Below are 26,525 nucleotides of genomic sequence, written 5' to 3'. Positions count from 1 at the left end.
TTATTGTATTTATATTAATATTTTTATATTTTTAAAATTGGCCCCCTCTTTGATTTCTCGTTCTGCCCCTGGTCCGATTCAAAACACTATATATGCTATGCAGTATCCACAGTGCATGCAACCCCACAATCTTTGACGTATGACGACTACTCGCACATGCATAGAACGATGCATGGTCCATCGGATCCAAAGCGACGTCTATTTTGTGTTGGCTTATATCTCATATGAATAAAATAATGCACGGAACGATGCATGGTCCATCGGATCCAAAGCGACGTCTATTTTGTCTTGGCTTATATCTCATGTGAATAAAATAATTACTCTATGTTTGAACTTTAATATTATTTTATAGTTTTATAACATTATCTTACTATTTGCATGTATGTATCCAGGGATGAAGGTGAATAAAATTTATAGAAGGGGGCTAAATTTAAGTTTATGTTACTTTTAATGTTCATACAAAAAGAGAAAAAAACGACTCAGAAGAAAAAGATGGTACTAGTACTATATTTGACATCGTCAAATTTTCATATTTTAAATCATAATAACCTTATTATCAATCTTATCAGAAACAATTTTCTAAGCACTGACTTAAAGTTCTTAATCCTCCATGACTAGAAAGTTCAAAAATATTGAATTAATTCTATATATAGAATCCTCGTCATTTTGCCTCATAAATGTTGCATATTTCTCTTGTAGTGTTTTTTTTTTTTTTTTTTTTTTTTTTTTTTTTTTTCACAATTCGTCAATCTCATTGAAAATGAGAATATTAGTTAAAATCTTAATATATATATATATATATATATATATATATATATAAATATATATATATATATATATATATATTTAACCGTGGTGTCCGAGTTAGACCTGACTAAAATCTACAAAGTCCTGGTATTATCAATCGGGAAACTACCTCAGTGGTCCAAATTGTTACGTCTATGAGAATCGAACCGGGGACGTACAAAGTCCCAAAAATCGCCTTCACATGTAGATCAAACTCGTGTCTTTATCAAACCTAGAGGGGTTGGTTCTCACCACACGAGGCCCTGCACCCGGATTCCGTTGAACCCACCCGAGCTCTTCTTTGGTTGGTGCCCGTGACATGGGGTCCGAGCTTGCAAGCCCCGGCTCTAGCAAAGGTGAGCCAAATTCCGAAAATTTAGAAGCTATAACAAAGCGGCATAGATCGGGCCAACAAATGCTAAAGTAATTTATACACACTTATCGTGTACCACTAAACTTTAATCAAAGTGAGTCATAAGGCGTTTTGATATCAGTGTAGATTTCTTTATATAGGTTATTAACGAGTTACAAGTGTTTTAAGGATAATTAAGCAATTTTGAGACAATTTGAAGACTTATCGGACAATTAGAGCGAAACAAGAAACATGAAACTTTGTTTATTTGCATTATTTTGAGATCCAGAATTGAAGAATATTTTGGATAAATACTTACTAGTATTATATAGATCTTTCTCTTAACTTTCCGTCGCATATATTTTTATTTATAAGAATTGGACATGGGAACAATAAGCCACGGCCTACTCAAAACGTTGATCGCGCTGTCTAGAAGGAATGTCATGTTTTGGTTAATTACTTGTTTTGAATTTTTTTTTTCACTTTTAGATTCAATCCAAATGTCCATATAGCTCTAAACATCACCATAAGCATATGAGATTAGACCTCGCAAAACACATTTTTCCATTATTTTTATTTGACTTTTAGAAGAGCTTTGGGTATTGAGTTTCAGGTAGAGACGATACATATAGATAAACCAAGCTAGTCAAACCCCATGGATTGCATGACATAAGCAGTATTACAAATTGCATATCATTATATATTGATTCAGCCAATAAAATTATTTGATCTTTATTTCGCGTCCAGAAATGTGACCATCCATTAGTAGGTGCGTTGACTTGGCGGGGGCTGCGGGGAAATATTGTGAATGCAAGTGCAGAGTTGAGACCTACATGGTTGCTGTGTCCACGTCACACTGAAAGCCTATTCATTCGGCGTCCGTCGTACATTGCTTGTAACCAATCTCCCTCGTCCATCCCATATCTACGCCTACAAGGCCAAGAGACTTCCATTACAAAAATAGTACTATATACAACTTTGAGAGAGAGAGAGACTTACTGGCCATAATGGCTAAAAATACAACCAAGGAACTCATGCTGAGACTCTTCATGTTGATGATTTAGTTCTTAATATCACTAATATTTAGGTGGCTCAAGGAATTCAACTTATAGACTCTCGGAGCATAAACTTCTAGTATACTTGACGATAATTTATAGACGAGTAATACATGTATCTTTTGCCTGGAAAAGGAAAAAATCCTACTAATTTAAATAACTTTATTATTAATTTCTTGTTCGCTCTAATCATTATACTCTGTGAATGGTATATTTTTAAAAATAGAACAATAAATATTTGTATTACCAGGAAGATTATAATATTAAGAAAAAATACGATAGTTTCGTCTGATCTACAACCAAATCGAGAAAGAATGACGAGAGAATCGTTCCACATTAATTATTTATGATTCTGATAGATCAGATTTGTTTAACGAAACATATAAATCTTTTTGGGTAACGAATCCGGCTATAATGATTTTTAGTGGCAAAATTAATTTAATTACACACACTTGATTTAATCAGATTATGTCTTGCTTCCTATCTCCCCAAAGTGCATTGTGTTCTTATACTTGATAAGGCTTTTAAAATAGTGGAGATTTACCCAAATATTCTATTTTAAGATGCTAAATGTTGAATATCCTAGATTTCAAAACCTTATAAAAATATTTAATTATTTTTAATTTTTCGATCATTTTTCTTTTGATTTAAATGAAACTGCAAATAAAAAAGAAAAACAAAAACAAAAATTGGCTGCTTAAGCCACAGAATGTGTAGCAATTTAAAATTGGCCAACGTTTTGTTAATAATCCGTAAATAGCCTAGATGATTACGTGGCAGCTCATTTAAGAAGGATTTTTTTTACTTATTTGCCCTTATTTGACCGATTTTGTTACTTCTTTTTTAGGCAATTTTTTTGTTTGAAATTTGAAAAAAATTTCGGCAAGTTTTAATTATTCAATATTCAAATTGGCGAGATTTTAGAAAGTTCTGATTCAAAATTTTAAATTTGAATTCGTGCATGTAGTTATTTATGAACGCATATTCTTAGGAAAGTAGTTTCTAATTTTGTTACAAAATATATTCTGGATATCTGTTAATAATAATTATATTTATTGAAAATATTAACAGTTGTTATTTGTTGAACGCTTATTCAAATACATTTGGCCACCAATAGTTGTTCAACTTTTTATTTTCCAGGTTTCAACGTTTGAAAAAAAATTATCCCCTGAAAATAAATCGTCCCAAAGCATGGATGAATGGTCGTCCTTTTCTCTAATTGATTCAGGTATGTGTTTTTTGATCTTTTTATGCAGTTTTGATAAAAATTTCCTCATGCAATTTTACCCTTTTTCAGTGAATTTATTTGAGCAACAATGCCATGAATCGTCGAAAGCTTTATTGTCTCTTTCTAGTCATGAAGAACCCCTGGCAGAAATTGTTTTGTACGATGAACCGGATTTGAGGAATTTTCCTATGAATTTTGAAATTAATGTTAATAACGTATTTAGACGCAAAGATGTACTTCAAATGGCTATTGGCATGACTGCAGTTCGCAACAATTTTGAATTCAAGGTGTTGAGATCCAGTAAATCACGTTATAGTATTGGTTGTTCGGATATGCAGTGTGCCTGGAAGTTAAATGCGTCGGTTTGCAAGAATTCTGGATTATGGGTCATAAGGTCATATGTTAAAGACCATACTTGTTATGGTAAATCTATTGTGCACAAGAATAAACATGCATCGTCTGTTCTTATTAGCAAATGTGTCAAAGATGATTTTCGCGGGTCATTGGCAAATCAAATTACGCCTTCTGGTGTGACTGAAATTATGAGGACCCGATTTAATGTGGAGGTAACATATTTTCAGGCATGGAAGGGTCGTAAAGAAGCTTTGAGGGATCTTCGTGGTGATTTTGAAGAGTCATATAGTCATTTACCACTAGTTGGTGAAATGATCAAAGAGAAAAATCCAGGTTTTTATTTACAGCTTATTTACTATAATTGTAGTCTGTAAATACTATATACATTTACAATATGGATTCGATTTTTTTTTTGTTATTTACTGAACTTGTTGTAAATCAATGACTTATTTACAGACTGCAAACTGTTATGTATTGTAGGGTCGTATACAGTGACCGAGATTGAACCTTATGGGACATTTAGGTATTTCTTCTTGGCATTTGGTGCTTCTGTACAAGGATTTCAATATTGCCGCCCAGTAATATCTGTTGATGGTACTTTCTTGAAAGGCAAATCTCATGGCACATTACTTTTGGCCACTGCTCAAGATGGTGATAATCATTTGTTTCCATTAGCCTTTAGTATTGTGGATTCTGAAAATGACAAATCTTGGTCTTGGTTTATGAATCATCTTCGAATTGTGTATGGTGTTCGAAAAGACTTGGTTTTTGTTTCGGATAGGCACAAATCAATTAACAAGGCGGTTGGCAATGTTTTCCCGGAGGCAAAATTTGCTATATGTATGCAACATCTTTGAGGTAATGTGAAGGCAAAATTTGGTAAAACATACATTCAACCACTTTTTTATAGATGTGCTAAAGCGTATTCTGTAAGAGAGTTTGAATATTGGCTTAATATACTCTCCAACAACAAAGTAAAAATCAAAAAGTATCTTCTCAAAGCCGATCCAGAGCTGTGGGCTAGGAGCAAGTTTCCGGGGAAGAGGTTCGATGTAATGACCACAAACATCTCTGAGTGTTTGAATGCTGTTTTGCGAGAAGCTAGAGGCTGGCCGGTTGCATGTCTTGTTTTGAGTTATAGATGTCTAATTCAAAATTGGATCAACAAGAAGAGGGAGCTAATTCCAAAGATGCAATCAGGACTTACAAGAACTGGGTTCAAGATACTTTTTGATTCGCAGGAGGCTGCTCGATCTATGAATGTGAGTTATAAACTTTTCCAGTTTCTGTTAATTGTATTATTATTTACAACCTATTAACAGCATATTATTATTTACAAGCTATTAACAGCGTATTATAGTCTTGAATTTACAACCTATTGACAATATTTATTTACACATAATTGCAGGTTAATGCCATTAACGACAATGAATTTGAAGTGGTTGATGGGGCAATTCGTCGAGTTGTTGATGTTTCTCTTAGAACTTGCACATGTTGTTATTGGCAGCTTGAAGACTTTCCATGTTCTCATGCGTGTGCGGCTTTATATAGGAAAAATTTACGTCCTATTGATTTTGTGCCAGCATATTATAGTCAAGAATACTTTGCTGCCACCTACGAGAAAGATGTTTTCCCAATTTCTCATGAAGGCGACTGGGAGCTGCCTATTGATGCTCAAGTTATTAAGTCTCCCATTCATAAACGTCAAGCTGGGCGACCAAAAGAGAAGAGGTATCGGTCGAAGCATGAAAAATTCCACCCGTACACAATCATAGATGTGGCAAATGTGGCCAGATTGGTCATAACAAAAGGGGTTGCCTAAGATAGTTGGTTATTGAGATGTCTTTAATAAATTTTAATTTTTGCTGGTGAAGTTTGTGTTGTTTACATTTTTCGAGATTTTTGAATAATTGCTTGTTTATTTGTTGAACATTTGATGTTTTATGCATATTGTTAATCTTGAGTACATGAGAATTACTTTGTATTCATGTAATAAAGCCTTCACAGATATGTATGTTTTGAATATGTTGTTATGACGTTATTTTATTCATTTAATAACTTTTTTATGAACTACTTTTCAACAAATAGACTTAACTAAACTGTTTTTATAATGTAAATTGATTGTAAATAAGAAGTACATTAACATGGCTTGCCACGATATATTACTGTAAATAACGGGTAAATAAGATTTCAATTAACATATTTGAAAAGCTAAAATATGGCCACATAGTAGCTAATACTCAAAATATTCCAATCTAATTCGTAAAAGAGGATATATCAACGACCTTAACACCCAAAATGAGCGTCATGTGCTAATTAACATTCATGCATTAGCACTCACTCACATAATAGCTATGTTCATCAAAAGATAACTTAGGAGCAATTATACTAGAGTTTAGTAAATAACAAATTTTCAAATTCCTATATCAAAAGATGGTTGACTGCTTTCTTCATCTGCCATGTCATCTGTGTCCTCGCCATCGGGTTCTTTGTTAGGTTCTCCTTCAGTCCTCTTACTTCTAGTTTCGGTGGCGTATGGTGAGATAGTGAACACTGATTTCCTACATGTCCGCTTTGGACGTTGTGTGACAGGCTGTGGATTTGGCAACGTCCTTCCTATCTTTTTTTGCTTTCCAGTATCACCTGTGACCTTGTTAACTACCTGTTCATTTTCAAATAATGACAATATGATAAATTAACAACTATTAATTCACCAATTTTTAACATTATTTTTAGAACATGATAATATTACCTGCGGGTTGTGTACGTCAACATTTTGAGTTTGGATATTTTCGGTCACTATTGGAGGTGGCTGATCCTCGGTTGTCATGGTTCGCTTTGGAATTGGTTGGCCATTCTTTCTCAAGCGTTTATAAACTTGCTTGTCTAGAACTTCTTGCTGGGCCACACTCTCTTCAACAACCTGTGGAAGTTGTTCAAATTCGTACTTGTTAGGAATGCTATTCAACACATCATTTACGGTAAAAACCCAATCATCTTGTAGCTTCTGCAAATCGTCCTGTTATAAGTCATTGTTAGTCTTAATCTAATTGCACCATATTATAAAGTAATATTTATTTGACGTACCGGACTATAACGTACGTGCTACCTTTTCCATTCCAAGTAGTGGTGAAATATCCTACCATAATAAAGCAGTAAACGACGTGTTAATAAATTATATAGGACATTTTTGTAACTTCAATTAAGTTATATTTTGTACCATAGACACAGTATCAGGAATTGTTGGCTCCACTTTTGAAATTCTTTTTCGTAGCATCTGTAAATAAGATGTTAATAAGTATACCATTAACAGAATAGTACAAAAAATCTTATTGTAAATACTATGTAAATAACATGTCTACTAACAAATGCTATAAGTCATGAATATGCTCAACGTAATACCATGTTTGTTAGAGTAACTTGAGTTGGCTTTGGTTTTGCTACATTCCTAACATCTGGGACCTGTAAATTGATAAACACATGACGATATTATACTATATATTAACCAATGTAACTAGTATTGTTTACCTCTTTTGTTGTTGGGATTTGCACAGGTGTAGTTACTGCGGGTTGATTTATAGGTGTTGTATCCTGTTAGACATAAGGGTAAAGACGGTTAAACACATATTTTCAGTGTTATGTTGTAACTTATTTACACGGAATTGTGATACCGTACCTGAACATCAATTGGAGTTTGATTTGGAATTTCAGTTGTCTTAGTATGCATTGTACCACTTGAGACCTGTAATATAATGGTTACATATTGGTTAATTGGAAAAAAACTGCAAAATTACTACCTGTTCTTTTCTTGGTTGTTGTGGTGTTGTTTCATCGTAATCTTTTCGGATGTACACTTGAAATACATCCAATAAGGCGTCGTACTTTTCATGCGCCTCTTCGACACGCTTCTTGAGCATTTCTATTGTTTGGAGAGCGTATTCCAACTTCATATGAACATCATCTGAGGAGTTGATTGTTGTTTCACTTTCCAAACCCTTAGAACTGCTAGCCACTCCTTTTACCTTTTCAACAGATTTTGGGGCAGGCTCCGGACTCACAGCGTCTACTCGTTCTATGTACCCAACTGCTTGTTCTTCTTCAGTATCATTTACTGGATTAATGCGCAGCTACAACATAGACAACGATTATTTACAAGCAACTATTAACATATTTATAGAATAACTTAGAGATTACTAATATGTTTTCAAGTACCGTGTCATTGTCGAAGATATGTTATTGCAGTTCGTCGTACTCCGGGCTGTAATTGAAATTCCACTTGAGGAGTCGAGGTATGGACATTTCTGGTGTACGAGTTGCATATCCTTGGGCTTTAAACTCTGGAATGACTTCATATGCCCAAGCAATTAACGGATGTAGGAACCCTTCTATATTGAATCCTGTTTTCTCAGCGGCATAGTTTTTGGATTTCTTTAGGGAATGGCATAGAGCGTTGAAGCTAACTGTGCCCCATGGATAACTTTTGAATAATTCTGTGTCAATGGCCATTTTTAAGTGGTCATCGGGAATTTAAGCTTGCTGTTCCCTAGTCAGAATCATCGTCTCTAGTATGGCCAGGTTAATAAGTGCCACTCGTTCCTCGTCCGTACCTCCAAATTTGCCGCTAAGAATGCCAAGTAAGAATTGTGCACGTTGAGTTCCGGTCACCTTGAAGTACTCATCATTCAAAGGATTATCGGAGCGTATCTTGTCGTGTATACGTGGCACTCGATCGCAATTCAGCCCTGTAAATAAGATTCCTTAAACTGTAAATAACTCAGCAATTTACAAATAATGTTTGATATTCTCAGCAACTACGTTTGTTAAACATTTACCTGATATTAACTCAAAGTCATACATATTGAAAACCAATATGTTTCCACATACATTGAAATGGAGTTCATCTACGTTCCCGGACTCTACTTGACTGAGCGCTAGTAAATGAGCCAGATTTTGGGATATACATGGCCTTTTAGGTGTTGAAGATGAGCAAATGGCCCACGACTGAACAGCTCCTGTTGGTATTATGTTTCTAGGAGTGACGTGAGGTTTTCAATGACGTTGAATGATGAATGAACAATGATTCGTTGTTTTAAATCCCAGTTCTTCCTTTCTACAATCATGTCCTCTATCTACACACAAACAGAGTAATCAAAACATCAAAAAAATTAAATCTGATCTCATTTCATAAATTAGAGCTAAACATCATTTACACAACACTATTATTTACAACCTTATTTACATCCCCATCATTTACACTTTTTAACACTAATTACATATTGACAGATCATTATATGTATTTCGAACAACCACAAATTCCTAACCATTTTCATTCAGCCCAATACCATTTCGTTGTAATCTCAAATTATAATCAAGCGGTCAGTACCCTAAAATACATTTATTATGATTTAAATCAAATATTTTATATTCCTCAAGTTTATTAACATTATCGACAATGAAAATAAAATATCGGCACAAAAAACATACCTTTGGCGCATTTTTTTTTCCGACTTGATTTATTCCCCTTTTCTTGGCTCTCTTCAGGTTGTTTCTTTTTCTTTGAGGGGGATTTCCTCGCCATTGTTCTTTACCACAGCGATTTCGTGTGTTTAAAAAAAACAGGAAAACAAATATTATCAGTGTTAGCGATTTGTAAATTCTGTCGATTTCATAGACATGCAAAGCCACTTCTAAAAACAAGACCGAAACAAATCGTATTTTTGATTTATTTACTAACCTCTGTTCGTTCTTCTTCGTCGTCTCTGTATTTCTTCTCTGGGTTTCGATTTCGATTTCGATTGTAAATAAAAGTGTTGAATCTTATTTCCGGTTCAAATTTGAGCAGTTTCTTCTTCGCGATTTTTTGGGCTTTTTTTTTAAACTATATTTTTGAGCGGTTGCGTGTTAATGTGAACGCAGCTGACTGTTTTAATTACTCCTCGATTTTCGCGTGCATTAATTTCCAAATATTAGAGTTGATCACGTATTAATGACCCAGATGATAGTGGGCGGGAAACTGTAAGGGTAGTCTCGGCCAATTTTTGTTGTAAATATATCCTCTTGGCTATTTACCACTTATTTACAGAATGGTGGCTAAAAATAAATTGCCTATTTTCAGGAGGCTATTTAGCTTAATTACCCAAAAAAAAATTAAATGAAACTATAACCAGTAAAAAATACAAAAATAGTCAAATAAGACCATAAACAAACAAGAAAAAGAAGCTTAATAAGGGAAGTATTTGAGAGATCAATTTTTAAAAGAAGGTACCAAAATTATTTCCTTGTAAAAGAAAGTAAAACTGTTTCCTTGGGGTAAAGTATATTTAGATCCCATGTATAAATATATTTATTAATTATCATATGAATTATTAATAATAATAATAATAATAAGTAACGTAATTTTTCCGTTATACTATGGAACTTGTAACACTTCACCATTGATTTTGTAAAATCGATATCTTGCCCTTTAGTATTCGATTTTTGGCAAATTTGATCATTCTGTTAGTTTTTTAGCCAAATAGTCAGTCAATTGTGGCGTGTGCTTGCCATGTAATTGTATTTTTTTTTTTTTTTTTTTTTTTTTTTTTTTTTTTTTTATATATATAAGTCACATGACAAGCACGTGTCACACTTAACTAATTTTTTTTTTTTTTTTTTTTTTTTTCACTAAATGTGACATAGTGCTTGTCATGTGACTTTTTTTTATTTTTTATAATTTTTATGTAAGATTATAATAGAATTTAACATGTACACAAAAATAATTGAAAAATGGTATTTAACATGTACATAAAAATAATTGAAAAAATAAAACCTTGCTCTCCCTCTATAACATATTCGGTTTGCTTTTTCTCTAGGAAATCACGGGAACGCCTTTATACATCGCGACATTAGTCTTAAGATTATCTGTTCATGGGCAAGCCACCTTGTTGTGGTCGAAGAGAAGGACTTCCTCTTAAGGCATTGAGAGCCATCGTGAAGTATTTTTTTCTTCTCAAAAGGGTCGCACATGTTGTTCCAATCCAAGTTGGCACAAATAATGGCTGGAGGTTCCCCGCTAGAACATATGTCACACCAAAATCATTCTACATTTGACCCTTATTTCGACACACACACGCGCGAACATGAAAACAACACCCGTTTATCCTCTTGGTGGGTGCTCAAATCACACAACACGTGTTTGTTGAAATGCATTAAGCTAATAAAATCGAGTTTACGTAGAAACTTTAGAAATATAGTTTGTAATTTGTCTTAATTTATTATCGTTGATGAGAATTAGTGTTTTTTGTTATCGGTAATGCATGTTTTCATATCAACACTCAACACCTAAATGGTTCTATACAAAATTGAAGCAACTTACTTCACTATTATTTCACTTTTTGGCTACTTGTTTCATGGATCAAATTATCTCTAATAAAAAAATTAATGAATCAAAAACAATCTCAGGTCCTGCAAAGAACGCTGACATGGCGATTTTTGGATCTTTCTGTGCCTGAGGAGCTGACTGTGGTTGGGCAGTTGTGGGAGGAGTGGCCTGATAAGATTCATCGAGTCTGTACCAGCACGCTGTCGCAATGTGTCCCTGCTTGTTGCAGATCTGGCACGTCGGTCTTGAATTGTTCGAACCTCTAGCACCAGAGAATATTCCTCGTCCACCTCTGCTACGACCACGTCCTCTTCCTCGAGACTCGACATAGTTCACCATTGCAGTGTGGATCTGATTATCAATGCTGCTTGCAAGGTGTTCGATCCTCGACTCCTGAGAAATCGCCATAGCTAAGACCTCCTGTACAGAAATCTCAACACCACTGAGTTCTTGACTCTGCAACTTGTCATTGACCATAGCCATAAGAATATCATATTCACTTGGCAATCCCATCAGGATAGCTAAGACTAGTTCATCCTCAGAGATCTCGTATCCTGCAAGAAAAAGAGAATCTGCAATGCCTTCCATTTTTGAAAAATAGTCTGAGATAGAAAGCGAGCCTTTCTTTGTGGTCTGTAATTGCAGTTTCAGCGGCATCGCTCGAGCTCTCGACTTGACAGCAAACTGCTGCTCCAGTGCGATCCATAGAGCTTGAGCTGTTCTGATTCTTGTGACGGACCGAAGGATTGTTGTTGATAGTGAGGACAACATCCAACTCAGGAGAAGTTGATCTTCACGAGTCCAGATCTTGAACTCAACGTTCGGAACTGAAACTTTCGCTCCTCGCTTGTCGACTGACTCGATGAATTGAGATGTTTGAGCTATGGTTCCATAGATCAGACCTTGAAGGTTGTGATCTAGAATCGCCGGAAGAACTTGAGATCTCCAAACAGAGTAGTTCTCGCGATCGAGCTTCACAGTGACGGCGTTGTTGAGCGTTCCTGTGAAATGCGGATTGATCACAGGTCTCAAATCGCTGTTGATCTGAGATGATGACGGAGAAGAAAGACCTTCATTCGCCATTGAAATGATCTGATACCAAGATAATTTTGAAGAAGATGAAACACAGAGAGATTCGGTGATCGAGAGAGATAAACCTCTCTTCTCGTCAGTTTTCATTAAATCTTCAGTATTACAGAGTTTGGTATATAAATACATTCCAGAATCTTCAACAGATCTCTAGCTACCTAACAGTTCTAACAGAATTCCAGCTCATCAACAGCTCACTAAACCGACTCTCTATTGTGCCAACGTGTCACTGGCTTCTCCTTGCTCATTGGCTGAGAGTCCCCTCAGTGTAACTGATGATGTGGCTGGTGGTGATTGGCTATTAATTTTCAATCAATATATATATATATATATATATATATATATATATATAATTGTCATGTGAGATGAACTCAAGTTAGAATAGAGATTTAGCATTAAAGATGATTGTTGTTTTACTGAGTTGTACTTTGAAAAGTTTATCCGGCAAATAAAACTAATGTATTGACTTATCATTAAAGATGTTCAAAGACTGAAAGAACGTGCTAGTTTTCATTTCAATAGTAATTATGGCAACTTTTTCTTGCGTTATCACCAAAGTAATAATGACAAAGTTTGAATAGAAGCACAGACAAACTTTTACGGTAAACATAAGATATGATGTTTCGCCCTAGGAAAAAAAAATTATTGTATGTTTCGTGGGTAAAAACCGTCGTGTCAATTACACAATAGTTCGATTATTGCATAGCTGCCAATTTTTAATAAACCAATATTAATTGGGGGAATCATTTTGCAGTCTGTGTGTAGAGGATGGACAAACAACTAAAACGTGTGTAAAGAAAAAGGGAAAAAAAAAACAACCACAACCACGTACTAATTATATACTCTTCTCATCACAGGCCTATAGTGATCAGAAGTTTTTCCTGCGTCACCAGAGCGTAAGAAGGACAAACAACTTACAGAAAACATAAGTTATTATGTTTCGTGCTAGGAAAAAAAAAAGACCAAAGAGATATTATGTTTCGTGGGTAAAAAACCATCGTGTCAATCATACACTATTTCGATTATGGCATAGGATCCTCCTCTAGTAATCAATCGCTCAACATTAAATGACTGCAATTATTTTGCAGAGTGTGTAGAAGGATCATACACAAACATCTAAAACGTGCGTAACGAAAAAAAAAAAAAAAACCCACCTAATTATATATTATTCTAATCACAGGCCTATCCTATATAAACCCCTAGTGTTGTAGCCACTCCAAATACACAACTCATTCCATATATACATATAATATTCATCATCATATTGATCAGAATGGCCTCCATTGTCCACACACTCCTCCACCCACCGGCCGAGTCCTCCGCCGTGGCGGTCAAGGTGGCGCCGGCGGCGGCTCCGTCGTGGGACGACATCACCGGCGGGAAGAACTGGGACGGTCTGATCGAGCCGGAGCTGAACCTGGGCCTCCGAGAGTTCATCCTCCGCTGCGGCGACTTCTGTCAGGCCACGTACGACGCCTTCAACTCCACGCCGGAGTCCCCAAACTGCGGGAACTCAAACTACGGGAAGTCCGACTTCCTCCGCCACGTCATGCTCAAGGACGCGTCCCGCTTCCACGTGGCGTCGTTCCTGTACGCCACCGCGGGGATCGGAACCCTCTTCGACGGCAACTTCTTCCTCCACCCGATCGTCCCCGACGCGTGGGACAACGAGTCCAACTGGTTCGGCTACGTGGCGGTCACCACCGACATGGTCAGCCGCGCGATCGGCCGCCGCGAGGTCTACGTGGCGTGGCGCGGGACCATCACGGCCTCCGAGTGGGGGAGCAACATCTTCGGGGCCGCTCCGGTCTCGGCCACGCCGCTGCTCTCAGAGGACTCGCCGGCCCACAAGACCGGGTCGGGGGGTTTCCTGTGGTGGGAGAAGAAGGAGCCGAAGGTTCACGAGGGGTGGCTCAAGATCTACACTTCGCAGAACTCGCTCTCGCCTTACGTCAAGTCCAGCGTCAGGGACCAGCTCCGGTCCGTGATCGGGGAGGTGAAGAAGAAGTACGCCGGAGAGAAGCTTAGCGTGGTGGTGACGGGGCATAGCCTCGGCGGGTCTCTGGCCACGCTTAGCGGGTTCGACCTCGCTGAGAACGAGGTGGCCGGCGGAGAGGACGTTCGTGTTACTGTGGTGGCATTCGGGTGCCCGCAGGTGAAGTGACCCAGCCTGAAATTAAATTTTCCGGGCCAATCACCAATGAATTATATATAGACTTCTAAAGTAGCTCAAATTCGTAGGAATTTATTGCAACTAACCGATACAGGACAGATTTTAGTCTAAATTTTATTTTATTAAAAAAAAGTAGTCTATAACTCTACAGTAAATTAAATTAATTTAAATAATTTAAAAATTAATTTAATTTACGTGGACTGATGGACTAATTTTTTTTTTAATAAAATGAAACTTTAATAATTTTTAAAAAAAGATGATTGACTATTAGACTACTAGTTTAATTGTCCTCACAAATTCCAAATACTTCTACAAAAAAAAGAGTCAATTACTCTAGTCTAAATTACATACCCAGATCGCAAGTGACGTGATCAGCTCACAGGAATTTGTTGCAACTAATCAATACATTACATACTAGTCTAAATTTTATTTTATTAAAAAAAAGTAGCTTATCAACATGCATTGAATTAAATTAATTGAAAAATTAATTTAATTTACTGTGGACTGGTGAATTAATTTTTTTAATAAATTAAAACTTTGAATATTTTTCAAAAAGAGGATTGAATACTGGACTACTAATCTAATTACTCTCCCGGATTCATCTACAATAAAAAAGGCCAATTAAAATAATATTATAAAATATTTTATCATGTAATAAAAGATAATACGTATAAATAAAGTATGAAGAAATTAATTAACTATATTAAATAGCTAATAATTAGTCTAAATTAAATTAAAATGATCATAACTAATCATCATATTGTTCAATTCATGTGTATATTCTCACATGCCTAGTGAATCTTAATTCTGATTATTTTCTTACATGTATTTATTTTGCAGAGTAATAGATCTAACATGGCTAGATATCTAAAATATAAATGGATTATATATGTAGGTAAATATTCTATGGACGCTCTATATAATTTATATATAAATTACAAGTATGTTGTCTATATTTTTAATATTTTAATATACAATAAAAAGCTGACTTCAAAACTTGAAATTTAGGTTATTTGTTTGATGAATTGGTTTTAGAGAATAAGTACTTGGTCCATTTTTAATAATGATAGCGGTTTAGTAGCAATTTTTTTTTAAATGTTTGAAATAATTAATTTATTGTACTTACTAAAATTATAGTCTAATTATTTTAATGGTTCATTAAGAAAATAACAAATTTAAACGTTTGGCATTGTTTAATTGCCAACGCTTGGTAAATCTTAAGTAAATAGTGACTTTCAGAAATAAATCTTAGATAAATAGTTTACTTTAATCTACCAAACGTTGGCTATTCATCTAAGATTGACGTCTGAAAGTGACAATTTACCCAAAATTTATCAAACGTTGTTTATTTTGCAATGTCAAACATTTAAATTGGTTATTTTTTTTAATTTTCTGTTATTTAAATAGAGCTCAACGTTCATTATTTGATTTATGGGAGAGTTAAGTATATACTCCCATTAAATTCGTTACATAAAATTTCAGCTAAATTATTTCATTATTAAAAAAAATAGTTCAAATTAAAACAAGATGCATGCGCAATAATATAGAGAAGTAGACATACGTTGGAATATTTTTTAGGTTCATTAAATAGTCATGATCAAATATTTACACACGTAAATTGATTGAAAAAATCTATCAAAACGTTGACTATTGACCTAAAATATACGTAAAACTTACAAAACGTTGGTTAAATACTTAAAATTTACAAAACGTTGACTAATTAAAAATCGACTAGTTTTCTAATTATTTGTTATTTTTTAATATTTGAAAATTTAGATATTATTTTAATTAAGAGTAGTCATTTTGATCTTAAACTATTTTATTACCCTAATTCGCTACAATATATAAAATGTGGATCCGGCGATGCACAGGCGGGGAACGAGGCGTTCGGGGAGCGGGCTCTGTCGCTTCCGAACCTCAAGATCCTCCACGTCAACAACATCCGGGACGTTGTGCCGAAGTCGCCAGACTCATTTCTATCGATATTCTCCCCGATCGCGACCGCAGAGCTGGAGATCGACACGAAGAAGTCGCCGCACCTGCAGTCGAAGCTGCTCTCGGAGGCGTTCGGGGACTTCCACAACCTTCAGGCGAACCTCCACGTCGTGGCGGGCTGGAACGGGATGGGACGGCCCTTCGAGATGAAAGTCAAGCGGAGCCTCGCGCTGGTCAACAAGTCGTGCCGATACCTCAAGTCCGAACACAAAATCCCGGGGCTGTGGTGGACCGAGCGCAACAAAGGGATGGAGTACGACGAGGCCACCGACGAGTGGGTCTTCGATCCTCCGCCGCCGGCTGACCAGATGGTCAACCTCTCTCTCTAAGAAATAAAATCTTTCTCTTTCTCTCTCTATTTGTATAAAGAAGAGAGAGAAACTTATGATACTCTGCGGTGATTGATCGATGTATGAGTATTTATTTTGCAGATCGGTTTTCATGCTTTGATTATTCCTTATATGGAATAAGACTGTTCTGAATAATGTGGTACTCCATTCCCTGGTCTGAATAATACGTATGGTCAGTTTCATTCACGTCTCTACCCCCAATACAAAAAAAATATATACATATATATATTACATAGCCACTTCATTACATTTTAACCGATTTAAAAAAAATAAGTGATACTGAAAGAAAAATTTCATATTCTACACTTAATAATTTTGTAAATATCATGGTTTGACTCATTACTTGAAACGTATCTGAAATTGAACTTTTGTCTTATTTTCAGACAAAATTACTTCTTTGCTCAAATTAATTTAAAAAATTAATATTTTTTACTCTAAAAAATAGAAGAAAATTTTGAATTTCGTCACAAACTATTGCAAATCATCGTAGGCTGTTGCAAATAATGGCTAAAATTGAAAATCAAGGATTCGAAGGTTTTAAATAATTTTTATTAACAACCACTACAAAAAGAGTCATTGTTGTTATTAGTTTCAATGACTTCCAATTTTTACGACTGTTTGCAATTATTTGCAATAAATATCACTTGTTTAAATGCTTTTAAGGGTATTTTTTTTCAAAAAATTATTAAAAATCTAATTTCAGATAATTAAATATAGAATGTTTGAGTGATACCTAAGATAGTCTAGTAGAGTAGTAGTAATTACACAACATCTCATGTGCAGAGGTCGTGCGTTCAATCCCCACGGCAGCAAAGCTGCCTTAAAAAAAATATATAGAATGTTTGAAAATTTCAGATATATGTGAAATGTATTCTATGATCATTTGTGTGTAGATACGATTGTTTGGCCGAAATTCATTAAAATAACAAAAAAAGCCAGAGAGAATAGGCAAATTTTTTTTTTTTTCCCGCTTTTTTTTGTGTGAAAATTAAATACAAATATATTTGTTATATTTATGTAGGTAAATGATTAAGACACTACTAAGAATACATCAAATTCTTGTAAAGTCGTAGCTGGTATTTTTGGGGTGGTTGGTTTCTCTGTAAAATTGAATCATTTCATCGTGATGGATACCAATCTAAGGATGATCAAGGTGTACCTAGAAATATATATTTATTATTTTATTTTTACAAAAAAATTTAAAAATAGCTAATTTAAATGTTGGACATTGCTAAATATATGGAAGTGACTATTTACCTAAAATTTACGTTTGTAAATATATAAAAGTGATTATTTACCTAAAATTTATCAAACGTTGATTATTTAACAATGTCAAACGTTTAAGTTGATTATTTTCCTAATGAACTCTTATTTTTATTGTAATTGTTTTAACTAATTCAAATCTATAGCTCAAGGGTATTATTTGGTTTGCTATATCCCATATGTGTAATCTATTATATCATCATACCACTTTGACGAGAGCCACATAGTGGTTAGTGCTTCCCAATCTGGTGCACTATTACGTATCCCCATTCTCAAATATTGCAGACTATTATATCCCAACATGCTCCACATGCGTAATATATTTATATCATCTTACCACTTTGACGGGAGCCAATGAAGAATTAGCGCTTTAAAATTTTAGTCTAATTATCTATTAAAAAAAAAAACTGTATACATCTCATTATAAGAAGGATATAAATACGAGTTGAGGTATATGTTTAAAATTTGAATGATTAAACTATAATTTTAATTAATTAGCTGCAACCATCTAACTATGTCATACCTTTTTATCGTTATCTTATCCAGGAATAAAATATAAATGTTTGGCGTGTTTCATCGGATTATTCACTACTTCTTCGCACGTTTCTCAGATTAAGTTCTGTGGGTATACTATATCGTATCAGTTAATATTATTTAAATCTATTGTCGGCCAATAATTGATGTGGGTGCGAATATATATATATATATATATATATATATATATATATTCAGTAGTCAACAATGAATTCCAGTATAACGCGTGTACAAAAATATATAACAAGCCAATAAAACAACGCACTGCAAATGCACATCTCCCGCAATTAATAAATATAATTATAATATTCAAATATCCATCAGAATGGCCACCTGGGACGAGATCACCGGCGGGAAGAACTGGGATGGTCTGATCGAGCCGGAGCTGAACCTGAGTCTCCGAGAGTTCATCCTCCGCTGCGGTGACTTCTGCCAGGCCACGTACGACGCCTTCAACTCCACGTCGGAGTCGCCCAACCGCGGAAACTCCAACCACGGAAAAGCCGACTTCTTCCGCCACGTCATGCTCAAAGACTCGTCCCGCTTCCACGTGGCGTCGTTCCTGTACGCCACCGCGGGGATCGGCACGCTCTTCGACGGCACCTTCTTCCTCCATCCTCTGATCATCCCCGACGCGTGGGACGCCGAGTCCAACTGGTTCGGTTACGTGGCGATCACCACCGACGAGGTCAGCCGAGAAGTCGGGCGGCGCGAGGTCTACGTGGCGTGGCGCGGGACCATCATGGCCTCCGAGTGGGAGAGCAACGTCTTCGGGGCCGCTCCGGTCTCGGCTGCACCGCTGCTCTCGGAGGACTCGCGGGCTCGCGAGGCGGTGCACGAAGGGTGGCTCAGGATCTATACTTCCAAGAACTCTCTCTCGCCGTATGTCAAGTCCAGCGCTAGGGACCAGCTCTGGTCCGTGGTTGAGGCGATCAAGAAGAAGTATGCCGGAGAGAAGCTGAGCGTGGTGGTGACCGGGCACAGCCTCGGTGGGTCCCTAGCCACGCTCAGTGGGTTTGACCTGGCGGAGAACAAGGTGGCCGGCGGCGAGGACGTGCGTATCACGGTGGTGGCGTTCGGATGCCCGCAGGTACATGACAGAGCCAAAAGTTATATTTTGTGGGCGATTGTCAAATAAAGGCTCTTTTTTTACCCTTTTTATTATTATTTTTTTTAATTTTTATACTTATATAGTGAATAATAATCGCTATATAATTATTTAAAAAAATTAGAATTGATTTGGTTTAAAATATTTACCCTTATACATAAAGTTATATGCATGGTATATATTTTATCAATCTTTTTGCATATAATTCATATGTATATATATACATGTGGATAAATATATATCTACTGTTTTAGGGGAGAGTTTACTTATTTGTTTACTTACAAACAGTCATTTTTATTATTTCCAGCTTATTTAAAAAAACAGTGAGTATATATTGAAAAACAATCAAACAATAAACGTAAATATTTATTTCTTGGTTTGTTTTACAAATAGCTAGCCATCTATATAAGCAATAAAAATTTGTTTGTAAACCAAATTATTTTGCATTTTAAAAACGAAATTGGTGTGTAATTACTAGTTTGCTTGTTTACAAACATAACTTTTTGTTTTTAAAACAAATATGATTTGCGTATAGTTGAATATATATTTTCGCCATAAAAAACTCTCAAATAACCTAGATTTATTTAAGAATTATTTTTCGATTTTTTTTAATTTTAAAATCAAAATGGCAGTTTAAATTTACAAAAATGATGAAATTCAAATGAGCTAAATATATAAGATAAATGGAGTTTCAATTTTTTTTTTTATATATATTTTTAATCCAAATAATAACTTTTATTTCTAAATATTTTCATTATTTAAATAAAAGAACTGATTTCGAATTCGAAACTTTTAATTGATTTTTTTTTATCCGAATTAATTTTTACTCGTTAATCATAAGGGCAAGTTAGACAAACTATCTTAAGTTAATAAATGAGCCCATTGACTATTCATTAAAGCTATAGAAAACTATGATTATTTTGTAATAGTTAAAACAGAAACTTCATCGCCGGAATATTAAATGTTAGAAAGAGAAAAATTAGGCGGGCTCAAGAAGCCATAGCTAATCGGCGTGGATCCGCCCTTGTGAAGGTTGGGAACCAGGCATTTGGAAAGCGAGCCTTGTCCCTTCCCAACCTCAAGATCCTCCAAGTCAACAACATCTGGGACGTGGTGCCGAGGTCCCCAGATTCGCTCTTGTTAATCTATGTCGCGATCGCAACCACAGAGCTGGAGATCGACACAAAGAGGTCGCCTCACCTACAGTCGAAGCTTCTCACGGAGGCGTTCGAGGACTTCCACAACCTTCAGGCGAACCTCCACGTGGTTGCGGGCTGGAACGGGATGGGAGGGCCGTTCGAGATGAAAGTCAAACGGAGTCTCGCGCTGGTCAACAAGTCCGGCCGATCCCTCAAGTCCGAACACAACATCCCGGGGAAGTGGTGGACGGAGCGCAACAAGGGCATGGAGTACTACGAGGCCACCGACGAGTGGGTCTTCGATCCTCCGCCGCCGGCTGATCAGATGGTTAACCTCTCTCTCTGACCTCTCTCGAGAAACTCTTATAATGTTTACATTCTTTTGATCTTTGTACGTGTGTTTTCATATTTAAGAAATTCACATTCGAGTTTAATCGCTGTTTAGAATAAGATTGGTTTGAAAATAATGTGTGGGTAAGATCAAGATATTTTATGCGTTTGTTATCAATATTATTGTTACTGGGGCGTTACTATATTTGTGCACTGCATTTGTTTGCAACTAATCACGGGCTACGTTCATTCTACGATTATCATTTGGTTCGATGTTATACTGTTATATAGACGTGGAGAGACATAGAGAGAAAAGGTGTTATAATAGGAAGGGTGTGAATTACTCTTGCCCCTCAACTACGGTTAACAATTTGCTCCCGCCACTACTACAAAAATTGGCTTGGACGACACCAAAAAATTGTTGTCTAAATCTTGAACGACAATTATTTTGTGTTGTCCAAGCTCATGCTGTACGAGTTTGGACGACAGTTATTTTAACAAATTGACTACGTAAGCTACATAACATATAGCAATTTTAATTTAGCCAACGTTTAATAAATAATCTGTAAATAGCCAAGTTGCTTACGTCGTATCATATTAATTATGATTTTTTTTTACAGCTTTGCCCTTATAATATTCGGCTTTGTAACTAAAATTTAGGCATTTTTTTTAATTTGAATCAAATATTTTAAACTGAATAGGTAAGTATTTAACTGAAATTTTCAAATTTTGGACGAGAATCTTTTAATAACTTTTGCACATGTTTTTAGGTGATTAGTTTCTAATTTCGTTACATAACATTAACTTGCAATCTGTTAAAAAAATTTCCATTTATTGATAAACTTTTTATGGCCGATAGTCTCTCATTATATTTTGGCCGCCAATTGTAATTCAAATTTTACAGTTTTCAGCGTGTTGTTCATAATTTCAGACGATTGAACGTTCAAATTTGTTTCTCCCAGAATTCATAACCGTCCAAACACCATGGATGATTATTCGTCATTTTCTCTAATTGATTAAGGTATGCGTTTCTCTCTCAATTATGCAGTATTGTTAATCGTTTTTGTCACTCTAATTTTTTTTTTTTTTTCAGTGAAATTATTTGAGCAACAATGCCATGAATCAACGAAAGCATTATTGCCTTATTGTAGTCAAGAAGATTCTGGGGCAGAAATTGTATTGTATGATGAACCCGATTTGAGGAATTTTCCTATGAATTTTGAAATTAATGTCAATAACTTATTTAGACGCAAAGATGTACTTCGAACGGCTATTGGTATGACTGCTGTTCGCAAAAATTTTGAATTCAAGGTGTTTAGATCAAGTAAAACACGTTATAGCATTATTTGAGCAACAATGCCATGAATCAACGAAAACATTATTGCCTTATTGTAGTCAAGAAGATTCTGGGGCAGAAATTGTATTGTATGATGAACCCGATTTGAGGAATTTTCCTATGAATTTTGAAATTAATGTCAATAACTTATTTAGACGCAAAGATGTACTTCGAACGGCTATTGGTATGACTGATGTTCGCAACAATTTTGAATTCAAGGTGTTTAGATCAAGTAAAACACGTTAGAGCATTGGTTGTTCGAATCTTCAGTGTTCTTGGAAGTTAAATGCGTCGGTTTACAAGAAATCTGGATTGTGGGTCATAAGGTCATATTTAAAGATCATACTTGCTATGGACAATCAATTGTGCAAAAGAATAAACACGCATCTTCTGTTTTTATTAGCAAATGTGTCAAAGATGATTTCAGGGGTTCATTGGAAAATTAAATTACGCCATCCGGTGTTGCTGAAATAATGAGGACACGATTTAATGTGGAGGTTACATATTATAGGGCATGGAAGGGTCGTAAAGAAGCTCTGAGGGATCTTCGTGGTGATTTTGAACAGTCATATAGCCATTTACCAATAGTTGGTGAAATGATCAGAGAGAAAAACTCAGGTTATTATTTTATATTTTTTTAGTTTTCGCCGACTTGTTAATTTATATTTTCAACTTATTTACAATACAATAAATCTGTAAATATTATATACATTTACACTATATTTACAGTTTAATATTTGTTATTTACTACATTCATTGTAAATTAAGGATTTATTTACTAAATACTTACCTTGTCCTTTTGTAGGTTCGTATACTGTGACCGAGACTGAACCCGATGGTACTTTTAGGTATTTCTTCCTTGCATTTGATGCTTCGGTACAAGGATTCCAATTTTGCCGTCCGGTAATATCCGTTGATGGTACTTTCTTGAAAGGAAAATCTCACGGTACCTTACTATTGGCTACTGCTCAAGATGGTGACAATCATTTGTTTCCATTAGCCTTTAGTATTATGGATTCTGAAAATGACAAATCTTGGTATTGGTTTATGATGCATATTCGAGTTGTGTATGGTGTTAGAAAAGAGTTAGTGTCTGTTTCGGATATGCACAAGTCAATTCAGAAGGCGGTCAACACTTTTGTCGCACCCGCTACCTATATTTGTTCTAGTGATGCGCAGTAGTCTCCAACTGGTGGATTGGACCGTAAGGCGCCTGCGCGGGTTCGTGGAAGACCTCCTCGTCAAAGTCGGAAAATTTACTTTTCCAGCCGATTTTTACATCATCGACATGGACAAGGACCGGGAGATCCCCATACTCTTAGGAAGGGCCTTCTTAGCCACATGTGGTGCTCGCATCAACGTGCAAAAAATGCGAGCTGACGACACGCATGAAGAACGAGGAAGAGACGTTCATGATCTACAAAGCTGGAAAGCGCGAAAAAGAAAAGAAGATGTCTAGGTGCGAGCAAGGGTGCAAAGCCGAAGTCTCCATTCAAGCCATGGCGAAGACATTGATTGAGACCGTTCAAATAGGTCTGGAGGAAGAAAAAGTGCCATGAAAAAGAAGATTCACCGCTACCTGAACGCAACGGCGACGAGTAGGGGCGTTCGACTACCCCCGCGAGGTATGTTCTCTCTCCTTAGTGTTTTTATAGCCCTACATTGAGGACAATGTAGATATTAAGTTTGGGGGATGAACTATGTTGTGGGGGAATTCTGTTAGATTAGGATTTTTTATTTAAATTTTTTCTTTTCTTAATTTTATTTGGTGATTGCTTGTTAGTGATAACTATTAAAGTGTTTTCTCTAGTTATTTTCCAATGATACCATGTTTTTCGAAGAAATCCGAGTTTGAGTCAATTTTATTTTTAATTTTTTTGTTTTTTTTTTTTGTGTTTCATTGTGATTGGCTAGAGGTTTGAGTAGCGCAATCTTGGTTGATATTTACCATTTATGCACACACGTCCGCCCCGGATTTTAAGTAGCCTCTTAGGGGTTCGATCACGTTTTTAAATGACTTTTAGCTCACAAACACTAAGAACCATTCTAGCCACCTTCGAGGTGAAATGACCTGACACAAACCTTGGGAAAATGATTTAGGCCTTCATTTGGACCAATCAGAGCCAAAAATCCAACCCGTACTACTATCCTTGAACACCATTTGCAAAAAAAGCCGAACGATTTTTCGTTCTCAATACTTGGTCGGAAAAAGTCGGGCCAATAATGTTTGAAATCCCACAAAGAATTATGTTGACTTAACGACTCTAGAGTGACATTTTGAGTGAATTTTTTCGATTTTGTGACATGTTTTTCGACTAGTCTCTACGTGTTTTATAGTTCATTAGACACCACGTCGGTGATTGTTTGTTTTTATTTTTATTGTTTTGTATCTAAGAAAAATAAAAATAAAAAGAAGAAAAAAATATACAAAAAAGAAAAAAGGAAAAAGAAAAAAAAATAGTACAATAAAATAGTGTTTGATTTCTGCGTTTTATTGTTTATTTGTTTTTAGTTTTTAGCGTGGTATTCTGTGACATTAGTTTTGTAGACTAGATCGTTGCATAGTCGAAGTTTGGGGGGAAACATTGTGAAATAAAGACTTAGGAAAGGAAATGTTTTCGAAAGGCAAAATTTTGTGCCATGAACGTGGGAGAGGGGTGAGTTAAAAAATGGATAAGGATAAATTACACTCATGCCCCCTGAACTCAAGGGTCGGTAACGAACTGCCCCCTGAACTCGAAAAAGTCACAAAAAATCACCTGAACTCTCATTCTGTTAAAGTATTGCCCCTTCTGTCAAAAATATTCCGTTAAAATGAGCACATGACTCTCACGTGATTATTATTTGAAGGGAAAATTAATAATATTGCTTAAATAATTAAATAAACCATCATCCCTCTTTATAACTCTCACTCTTACTCAGCTTCGAGAACATCAGAACATCAGAAAAGATCCCCAACTATCCTCTCTAATCCTCTCTGTTCCATTTGGACAGAGCAAAGTCGGATTCAGAGATTTTCTTCAGAGCAAACCCTAGCCCTCAATGAAACGACCATTGGAAGACCCGTCGAAGCCGACCTCGGCCGGCGGACTCTCGAAGCCAGTGTTCCTTTCGAAGGAACAGCGCGAGCAATTGGCTCTCCAGCGCCGCCAAGATGAGTTCCAGGAACAGAAACGCCATCAACAAGATAGGGATAATAGGTCTGTTCGAGACAGAGACAGAGATAGGGAAAGAGATCGAGACTGGGATTCCGATAGGAAGAATCGCGAGAGAGAGCGCGAAGACGAAGGCAAGGCGAAGCAAATCGGGCGAGAGCAAGAGAAAGAGCTTGCAGCGATAAAGGAGCAGTATCTGGGGTCGAAGAAGCCGAAGAAGCGCGTGATCAAGCCCAGCGAGAAGTTCCGGTTCTCTTTGACTGGGAAAACAGAGAAGACACGTCTCAGGACATGAACGTGCTGTACCAGAACCCCCACGAGGCTCAGCTCTTGTTCGGGCGAGGGTTCCGCGCTGGGATGAGAAAGGCTCGAAGATCCCTCGGTCGATGAGAAAGTGGGAGGAGAACAAGCTGTGGTGGTGATGGCGCCGACCCCCGAGCTCGCACAGCAGATCGAAGACGAGACCATCAAGTTCGCGCACTATCTCGGCATCAGAGTGGTGTCGATCGTGGGCGGTCAGTCGATCGAAGAGCAGGGCTTCAAGATCAGACAAGGGTGCGAAGTCGTGATCGCCACCCATGGTGAGACGTCGGTGAAGAAGTAGAAGAAATAGGAAATCTGGGAATTTTGAGCTTATTCAGATCTACTTTTTTTTTATTTCTTAAATAAAATACAGAGATTTTATTTAGCAGGTCTATATATTTAAAGATTAAATTATTATTTGGATTAATGTTAATAATAATAATAATAATAATAAAATGAAATAATTTGACCTCGTTGATGGGTCATGTGTCGAAAACGTGGGTTTGTCATGGTTGGTAACTGAAAATAATAGACGGAATGGGCGCAATTCAACAAAATTGAAAGATCAGAGTAGTTTTTGTGGAAATTTCGAGTTTAGGGGGTGAGTTGTTACCG

At 36.2% G+C, this 26,525-nt stretch overlaps 3 protein-coding genes across 3 annotated transcripts; all 3 read left to right on the top strand.

Moving 5' to 3' along the window:
• Positions 1-3,384: 3,384 nt before the first annotated feature.
• Positions 3,385-5,597, top strand: LOC149407014 (uncharacterized). The gene is made up of 8 exons (XM_089618264.1): positions 3,385-3,421; positions 3,760-3,815; positions 4,003-4,108; positions 4,256-4,426; positions 4,535-4,615; positions 4,697-5,037; positions 5,184-5,268; positions 5,359-5,597. Exons 1-8 carry the CDS (start codon positions 3,385-3,387, stop codon positions 5,595-5,597), a joined length of 1,116 nt encoding a protein of 371 aa, XP_089474390.1.
• Positions 5,598-13,381: 7,784 nt separating this feature from the next.
• On the top strand, positions 13,382-16,822 carry LOC149407013 (phospholipase A1-IIdelta-like). Its single transcript, XM_089610463.1, has 2 exons — positions 13,382-14,379; positions 16,269-16,822. Exons 1-2 carry the CDS (start codon positions 13,498-13,500, stop codon positions 16,719-16,721), a joined length of 1,335 nt encoding a protein of 444 aa, XP_089466589.1. The 5' UTR covers positions 13,382-13,497; the 3' UTR covers positions 16,722-16,822.
• A 2,040-nt stretch (positions 16,823-18,862) lies between these two features.
• LOC149407012 (phospholipase A1-IIdelta-like) lies at positions 18,863-21,303 on the top strand. Its single transcript, XM_089628163.1, has 2 exons — positions 18,863-19,629; positions 20,680-21,303. Exons 1-2 carry the CDS (start codon positions 18,865-18,867, stop codon positions 21,130-21,132), a joined length of 1,218 nt encoding a protein of 405 aa, XP_089484289.1. The 5' UTR covers positions 18,863-18,864; the 3' UTR covers positions 21,133-21,303.
• Positions 21,304-26,525: the final 5,222 nt, after the last annotated feature.

The sequence above is a fragment of the Urtica dioica genome, chromosome 1, assembly GCF_054948205.1.
Source record: "Urtica dioica subsp. dioica isolate 48M chromosome 1, U.dioica_male_clone48M_v1_H2, whole genome shotgun sequence".
Taxonomy (NCBI): Eukaryota; Viridiplantae; Streptophyta; class Magnoliopsida; order Rosales; family Urticaceae; genus Urtica; species Urtica dioica.
Note: the sequence above shows the minus strand (reverse complement) of the source record. Positions and strands in the feature narration are given on the sequence as shown.

What these genes read in the sequence shown, in the direction of transcription:
- LOC149407014 (XM_089618264.1), top strand. Translation starts at nt 3,385, where the DNA reads ATGGATGAATGGTCGTCCTTTTCTCTAATTGATTCAG. An exon ending in CTTTTCTCTAATTGATTCAG is followed by an intron (nt 3,422 to 3,759) that starts GTATGTGTTTTT and finishes TCGGATATGCAG; the next exon opens with TGTGCCTGGAAGTTAAATGC. An exon ending in TTCTCTTAGAACTTGCACAT is followed by an intron (nt 5,269 to 5,358) that starts GTTGTTATTGGC and finishes ATTTTGTGCCAG; the next exon opens with CATATTATAGTCAAGAATAC.
- LOC149407013 (XM_089610463.1), top strand. Translation starts at nt 13,498, where the DNA reads ATGGCCTCCATTGTCCACACACTCCTCCACCCACCGGCCGAGTCCTCC. An exon ending in TGGCATTCGGGTGCCCGCAG is followed by an intron (nt 14,380 to 16,268) that starts GTGAAGTGACCC and finishes GGCGATGCACAG; the next exon opens with GCGGGGAACGAGGCGTTCGG.
- LOC149407012 (XM_089628163.1), top strand. Translation starts at nt 18,865, where the DNA reads ATGGCCACCTGGGACGAGATCACCGGCGGGAAGAACTGGGATGGTCTG. An exon ending in TGGCGTTCGGATGCCCGCAG is followed by an intron (nt 19,630 to 20,679) that starts GTACATGACAGA and finishes GCCCTTGTGAAG; the next exon opens with GTTGGGAACCAGGCATTTGG.